The 8449-nt window shown below is 46.5% G+C and overlaps 1 protein-coding gene across 1 annotated transcript; it reads right to left on the bottom strand.

Moving 5' to 3' along the window:
- Nucleotides 1–8449, bottom strand: LRRN4 (leucine rich repeat neuronal 4). The gene is made up of 5 exons (XM_053974460.1): nt 8400–8449; nt 6225–6941; nt 4890–5094; nt 3674–3811; nt 1–2583 (listed from the first exon to the last, which is right to left on the bottom strand). The coding sequence occupies exons 2-5, from the start codon at nt 6901–6903 to the stop codon at nt 1251–1253; spliced, it is 2355 nt and encodes a 784-aa protein (XP_053830435.1). The 5' UTR covers nt 6904–6941; nt 8400–8449; the 3' UTR covers nt 1–1250.

Genomic DNA, 8449 nt, shown 5'->3' with positions numbered 1-8449 from the left:
TTTAACAAAAAAACAGAACATAGCTCTGTGGCTTTTATTTCAGTAATGCTGAAAGCATTAAAAACCCCAAAAGAATGCAACAGAGACTCTTTTACACACTACAGCACCTTCCCCTTAGAGTTCATAAAACATGCAGTGTGTCTGTACAGCAGCAGGAACAGGCAGCTCCTGGAACTGAAGCCTATGGGGAAATATCAGATTGGGACACCTCTTTGGATTCCAATGGCAAGCTCAAAGTTGGGATTGTCAGCCTTTCTTACTATTATTGTACAGAAATTGGCACCCAAGAGTTCATTTGAAAGGTGTCTGCAGAACTGTCTGCTGCTAGTGCAGAGGATTTGGGTTTTTCAAGCCTCAGCAGCACACACATTAAATTGCTTCATTACTTGGCTTTTTGCCTCTGTATGAGGTAAATCATCAGCTGCTAAATCTGTAGATGGGATGGATGATTGGGAGAGAACATCCTCTCTGCTTAAAATCCACTGGGAAGCAAATGTTAACATGCTCTCCTCCCCCCTTCTGTGGGCCACTGCTGTACTGCAAACCCCCCACTGCCTGTGGGCTTGTTTTGGGGAAGCACTTGGGAGGCTCAGCTGTGGACAACCTCATAAAAAGTCAGAACAAAACAATTACCCCTGCCCTAAAGATCCTGCACAATCTGTGACTACAATTAAATTTCATGTTTCTTTTTCCTGAACTGTTTGATCATCTGCATCCACTGCATTTACTGCATTTACTTAGATCTGCACAACACCTTATCACTGAGCCCACTCACTCCTTTCAGCTATAGTCCCTTTATGGATAATACCTTTAAAAAATTGAACCCCCAGCTTTGCTCTGTGAATAAAAGCAGAGTACGTCTTGCTAAGCTTAATGCACCTTGGATTAGAGCTCTCATCTGACTGTGTTCATGAGAGATACTGGAGGCAGACAGCTGGCCAGGCAGCCTCTCACTGTGTGAAATTTATGCTACTCTATCTGTAGGTGATTACAAAAACAACTTTTCAAGGTTAGTGCCCAGGCTTGCTGCTGCTTAGCACAGGAACAGGAGTCCAAAGACTTTCTTCTGGTTGACTGCCTTCATTATTAGATTTTCCCTTTTTTTGGTGGTTTTCTCTCTGTTAGAAATGTCAGGGTTATGGAATCTGATGGTTCATGGTTTTGCTGAAGTACACTTTCAGAGTCTCACAAAAAACACACCAAGGTGATGGAGATAGTGAACTTTGAATGCGTAGAACAATCACCCAGACCTAATTAGTGGTTTGCAGTTTTAAGGGATAATCAAATGCTGGGTTCTTGTAGGAGACTAAGTGTGTGCCATACTGCTCACTCTGAGGCTTTTTACATGCCTTACACAGACATACAGACAAAATAATTGTGGTAATGAGAAAGAGTCCACTTGCTGCAGACAGACCAGCAAAAACATACTTGTAGCTGGGTTTTGTTTTAAAGCTGGTGCACGAATTACCTGGAATTTCCTGGCCTGTTGTCTGGCTTGACCCTGCTTTGTTTGAGGCAGTCACACAGATATGGTAAGTGGTGAATGGTAGCAGGTTGTACAGAGTGTACTGCCTGGCTGTGGGGTAGATGTTGTCCATTACAAACTGCCTGTCCTCATTGTCTTGGGCACGAAGCATCAGCTCATAGCTGTGAACAACTGAATATGGGGCACACCAGCGTATCTGTGCAGAGCTGTCAGTGATTTCAATCACCTCTCTGAGCCTGGGTGGGTCTGGAATCTCATCTTCCCTTGACGTGCCAGGACATGAACACTGGAATATATTCTGGAGTTCCCTGCATGGCTTCTGCAGGTGCCTGCAAGGATTGTAGTCACAGGCGACCTGGGCCGTTTGCACCGGCGTTTCCTCCTTTGGTTGTTCTTCGTAGTCATAGTCATCGGTGTAATGTGGTGATGGCGTGGTGGGTGCAGGCTCTGAGTGGGCACTGCTCCTTGTGGAGTTCAGCTGTGGGGGACTCATTTGGGGGGTACCTTCCATGGCATGGGTGGCAAAGGAGTGAGTGTGCTGGTTGGTGGTGTGGGGGACTCCTGTTCCTCCAGAGGAATAATCACTGGTGGTCTGGTTGAATGACCCTTCCCAGGGGAATGTTGTGTCAGTTGTTCTGAGCCCTCTCTGTAGCTGTTCTGTTCCAGTTGGACTTGTGGAGCTGTGGTCTGGGAACTGAGCAAAGAGCTCTTGGAGAAAAACCGGGAAGGAGGTTACAGATGCCAAGGAAGGGGAACTGCTTGTGGATTCCGAAACTGCCTCCACCTCGTGTGAGGAACTGTTGGCCTTTGCTAGGATGGGCTCAGTTGGGTTGGATGCTGTCATGCTCATCACATCCCTCTGGATTAGGGAGCTGGTGTGAGTCAAATCTGTGGTCAGCAGAGCTGAGTCTGTTGTTACTACAGCAGAGGCATCATCACTGGTGAAGTTGAAAGCATCACGATCAGGAAGGGCTGTGTTTGAATCAGGCTGTGTAACATTGTTCTCTGACTGGCATTTATCGTAGAGCTCCAGCAGTGAAAAAGATGTCGAAGGTCTGCCCAAATCTTCCTGGGATGTGCAAAAAGTCTCCCAAGCCCTGCAGAGGGAAACCAGAATAGTCAAGATCCAGAAGAGCATTACAGGTTTCTGTAGGCTGCTTGGATTGGAATTGGTGATCTGCTGTCAAAACCGTCTTCATGTTAGTGAGAGTGTGAAACCTAGACCAAATCTAGATTGTCTTAACAACAGTCCAGGCAGCTTTCCACAGCACTGACTGTGGAATTTAGCTGGAACTGGCTTTTTGGTTTTGTAAGGTGCAGGAATATCTTATGCCCGAGGGGAAGTGTCCTTTGGTACAACAATGGCTGTGAATTTAAGCAAAGGGCATCGGGATTCAACTTGTCTTAAAGAGTCAGACTTTAATGTAGCAGTAACAGGGGAACACATGCAGAGAGCTGTAACAGGATTCCTGGAATTCTTAATCCATCTGGTTTGGGCTGATGCGGGACTTTTAAATGACTAAGACTGAATTCTTTATTTACTTAGACACTGAAGTTTTGGTAAAGAATGCAATTGCTAAACCCATCCCGGTGAAAAACTGTCTAATTTCAACAGTCTACTTCCCTGCTCTCTGAGAGATTTGATGACAAATCTTCTTGGTGGCCTTTGAAAAGGAAGAGAAACCATTTATATGCAAATATTTCTTTTAACTGCAACTTACTGTAATTAGTCTGTAAAACTGTAGGGGAGCATGAAAACAATAGGTGAGAAATGGTGCTATTTGCAAGGAGTTTAGTTGACTGCCGGTGGTGATGTAAGCTTTGCAAGTAGCAGGGTGAGGGGAAAATAATTTGTTAAAGATCTTCCAAAGTTTTCCAGTTTCTGCTCCCAGCACTGGCACATCAAGACAGCTCATTTTCTGTCTTCAGCTAATATGGAAATATGTAAAATATGGTCCAAAACAGAAAGAAAATATTCTCACCTTAAAGCAGAATCCACAGCTAATAACACTTTATGCTTTGTCCCTGAAAAGGACATTATTTTGCACTTCTACCTCTTGCGGAAGGGAAGAACACACAAGGAATTTGAATAACTTAGTGAATAGTGGTGAATGTCTGGTCCCCAAACAACTTGCACACTGAAGCTGTGTCTGAAGAGCATTACTTGATCTCCTTGAGCTCACTTACTTTTGCAGAACAACTTTCTTGGGCTTGGACAGCAGCCAAGAGAGCTGGCAGTTGCACAGCAGAGGATTCCCGTATAAGTTGATGATGATGCCATCCGATGAATTGGTGTTCCAAGGATTAAAGGAACTCAGGTTACAGCTACAAGAAATCAAATGCAATAATTAAAAAACGCTGAGCTACCTTCCAACGACTGGAGTGTGCTTAGTATCCCTTACCCTTAGTGTGTGTAAGGCACAAAGCAATATTCCCAGTTCCCCTGGCAGTAACCAGTTATTAAACCCACCACCCTGCAGACTCAGAAGATGCTCTCTTTTTTCTAGGACTTTAATTCCTTTAAGTTTGGGCATGATTTTTAGCACTTTGAACTGGTATTCCTGCAAGTGTTGTAAAGTGCTGTGTAAATTCAGTGGGGCAATCAAGGGGGGATGGAATACATAGGATTTTTGCTTTGTATGGGTTTATTTTCCTGAAACTGGTTTCTAGGCACAGACAGTGCTCTAGTGTTTGTTTTCTGATATGCTTATATCTGGGTCGCTATTATAAAAATGTTTCGAAGTGCTCTCCAGATTTTTTTCCTCTGTGCTGACTGCTCTGTGTGCACTTCGCCTGCTCTTATTTTGATAAATCACTTTCGGACTTTTGTCCCTCTTAGTACTTCAGGTATGTGACGTACCAAGAGGTGCTACCCCTAGAATGAGAACTAAAACATTGCTTTTACTAATGATGAACAAAGAGCTATATTAAACTCTCACACTAAAAATGGGAGGGACAGGATTTTTGTCTGCTTCTGAGATGCAGGTTTTGGAGACCTGTCAGCACTCATTCTTGCAGAGCAGGGAACCCTCAGTGACTTGCTTCTCCTCTGACGGGATATTGCCCTTGGAAGCCTGGTCTTTATCACAAGCAGGGTTGTTCAGTGGATCTATGCTGATCTAAACAGCGCTGGGTGAATTCATCCATTGGACAGGGAGATAAGGCAGAGGAGTGGGAACACAATGGATACAACCTCAAGCAAACAATTAATTGTGCTATGAGTCCCATGCTCTTTGGGCTGTATCATCTCTATCAGGCCACATCACAGATTTTACATGGCAAAGACAGCAAGTCCACACCTCCTTCCTAAATCTGATAAACTGTTCAAGTCAGCTTCCAGGCACCACAGCGCTGTGAGGCAAAGGAAGTATTATGTGAGGAAGGACAAAAAACCCAAACTCACTTCTCAAATGAGAGATGGCTCAGATGAAGAGCACTGTCAAACATCTCTGTCTGCACGAAACCCAGAGAACGTGAGTCCTGACAGTGCAGCTCTCGGAGACCAGGCAGAGACTTGAAGATGTCGCTGTCGAGGCTTCTTAACCGTGGCATGTTTGTCAGGTGAAGTGATCTGAGGTTGGCCAAATCTCTGGCCCACTCTGGTTGAACTGAAACAGAAAAATATTTGCACCTACTGCTTGAACAGAGCATTCCTGTGGATTTCTGCCTAGAAAAGGGGTTTGAATTCATAGATATAAAGTATCTGTCACCTTCTGCAGCTATTCTCTTTGGGAAAGGACTAGAAAAAAAGTCAATACACCAGCGTATAAACACCCATGCAGCTGCATTTTTGTTATAGTCCCTGCAGGTCAGACTGTCATAGGGCAGAGGAAAAGAGGGGGAAATAGGACAACAAAGCTGATAAGAGGTATGGAATAGATTTCTCTGTTCAGGAAAGTAGTTTACAAGGTCCTGACTGGTGCAAGAAAGGCAAATCACTTATTTCTCCTAGCACGGGTGAAAGAGCCAAGAGGCATGAAACTGAAAGAATAGGTCTTGTACGAAAGGGTCTTTCTGTCCCATGACTCAATAGGGTAACTCACTACCACAAGAGGGATTAGGCAAATTCATGGAGGAAATTTGGCGGTGCAGCTGTTTAATGTGAGTTGAAGTGAAGCCTCTAGCTTGAGGAGGCCCTGGCCCTGCCCCAGACTGGAAGAAGCTGGGCAAGGCATCTCACATCTGTGTGTCTCAGCACCTCAGGTATAAACTGACGCTGGCAGGGCAAAAGGGAAAAAAAAACCTCCTGTGGATTGCTCAGGGCAGGGATTGTCTCCCCCCTCAGCGGAAGTATCCGGCTGGCTGTGGATGGCACAAAAAGCCTCTCTCTGTGCTACTTCAATGTGGCTCTAAAAGCTGACTGTAGCTGTGGGGACAAAGAAAGATTTCAACAGCCTGTCTGGACAGAGAAACGAATTTCCTTCTGTGCTTCCCAAAACTAATCCTGGGGCTGACAGGGAGATGACTGTCAGTAGCAGACAGTGGGATTAGGATGGAGGTGGGTGACTACACTGGGACAAATCGTCCTGTCTCATGGTGTTTGGTCTCTGCCCTTCCTCTGGGAGGCTGTTTTGTGTGAGAGTGCCTTGCATGCTCTGACCATGTTTGCAGCTTTCAGTGTGGGGTGTTCACCCTGCATTCCAGGCTCAGCCAGGATGGGAGCCGTTGTCCCAGCAAGGCTTCTGCTCCCCTGGCCTGACCAAGCCCTGTGTTTACAGCAGGAAACCCAGAAACTTACTTTTTTCAAAAAAGGTCCCGCTCAGATCAAGCACATTGATGGAGTTTCCAGGCCTGTTCATGGCCTCGTTGGGATCTGTGCTGATGGCAAAAGCAGAGTCCCTAATTCCTCTGCTGTCATCCTGCCCAAGCAGTGTTGCAGAGAGGTTCAAGACCTGCAGCTGAGGGTAGCAGGAAAAAGCCAGTGGCTGGATTTCAATCAGGGGATTTCCAGCCAAGGACAACCACCTTAGGTTAGGCAGGGCAGAGCCGTGGCAGGATGGCACAGATGACAGCTTATTAAAGCTCAAGTCCAGCTTGAGGAGACTGCTGAGGGCTTCAGATCCCCACCTCACTGACCAGAGGTGGTTGTGCCTCAGCGAGAGGACACGCAGATGTGGGAGGTTTGCTATCTCTGTGCCATTCACCACTTCCAAGAGGTTATTGCTGAGATCCAAGGTCTCCAGGGCCTCTGGAAGGCAGACGGGGAAAGCTGTCAGGCTGCTGTTGGTCAGCTGCAGTGTGATCCAGGTCCTGTTCTTCTGATCCTCACAGGACATGCTGTTGAGATTGACATTCTGCCAAGTGTCCTCCTGAGCCAGCTGGAAAAAGGTGGTGACATCCCTGGATGCTGCTCTGTTCACCGGGCCGTGTGCTGTGGTTCCCAGCAGCAGAGGGAGAATGAGCAAGGGTGACAACATCCTTCTCAGAGGTGCTTGCCGTTTGCAAGATCTGTTTCCTTTTTGTTTCAGGAGGGAAAAAAAAAAATCAACATTTAGAGCTAAATTAAAATCCCTCCAGTCATCTAAAAACTATTTAAAAGAAAAACAGTTTATAAGCCCATTCCTATTATATCCAGACAGTGATAAGTGATAATTAATAGCTCTTCTGTAATTAAGTCTAAGTAAACATGAATCCTTGGGGACAGAAGTATCATGCAGTCTTAGTCTAAGAGTGCCTACAGTCGTTCATGTAGGAAGCATGAACCAAGTTGTATCCCACACCAGGACCCTCATTGCCAGGAGGTTGTCCTGCTGTCCAGTTGTGCCAGCCCAGTGGGAAGAGTTTTCCAGTGAGGTCATGCCCAAACAACTGGGTCCAATGTGCCTATGGCAAGGGACTGTTTCCTGTGAGGTGGTGTAAAGCAAATGAATGGATCCAAGGACAGAGGAGAGTTGCAAAACTTTAAAGCCCAGGACCCCAAACTGGGCTGAGCTCTGTTGGACTGGGCAGGTAAAAGTGCCTTTCCTGTGTTAGGAAGGACTTTCCTTTCCTTAGCAGAAGTTGTAATAGAAAAACCAGGGACTTGTGTGGGCTCTACCAGGGCAGTTCTGCCCCATTCTGAGGACAGTCCCAGTGGAACCCCACAGGGGGCTTGGGGCTCCTGAGCAGCTGGCAATGCCCACAGCCTATCTGCCAGACAGCAGCAGGGCTGGGGCCTGCGGTAGATGAGAGCCACAGACAGGCTACACGGCCCAGCTGCTGGAAAAGGATGCACTGAAAATGCAGCTCCCGAACCGCATTTCAGTGGAAGTGGTCAGAAACTGAGTACGCTCCTGGAACTGGGCCCCAAAGGCCTGAGCGCCAAGAAACATGCTATTTAGTGTTACAGCTCCCTCCTCCTCCTCCCACCCCTGCTTTGGTCTTTGTAAAAAAAAAAAAAAATATTCTTAGTGACTTGTGCGAGGTCCCCCAGGTAATGTGTGTCAGGGGAAGGAATTAACCCCAGCCCTAAACTCGTGCTTTTCTTGTTGAGCTGTCTTTTGTGCTTCCCGGCAACAAAATGATGATTCCTCGTCTAGAAATATATTACAGTGTAGGGTGGTAACCGAAGCCCCACGTATTATGAAATATCTCAGACTTATTCCAAAGTTTAATTGCTCCTTGCTGTTCCCTGAATGATGCCAGGTCTTGCCCAGACCGTAATCCTTTGCTGCCATCCCAGGTTTGAAGTAGGGACCAGCAAAATGGTATACACAGACCACCAAAATAATGTGTTGTATTTGCCTGTGTCCTTTTCGTCAGTCGGAATCGTGCAAGATCCAAGCAGCCTCAGGGCTTCCCGGTCACCGGAGCCGCTGGATCTCCTGCTCTGCAGCACATTGGCAGGGAGAGGATGAGAGGAATTGGGCTGCTGTATTCCAATCTTAGATTTAATCTTAATCCTTGCCTCTAAACCGCATCCGCTTGCACGTACCTGTCCAAAAGTCCGGGTGCCTCGTGCCTCCGCTCGGAGTGGCTCCGACT

Source organism: Vidua macroura, chromosome 3, assembly GCF_024509145.1.
Source record: "Vidua macroura isolate BioBank_ID:100142 chromosome 3, ASM2450914v1, whole genome shotgun sequence".
Classification (NCBI taxonomy): domain Eukaryota; kingdom Metazoa; phylum Chordata; class Aves; order Passeriformes; family Viduidae; genus Vidua; species Vidua macroura.
This window is presented reverse-complemented; position numbering and strand designations above follow the sequence as displayed.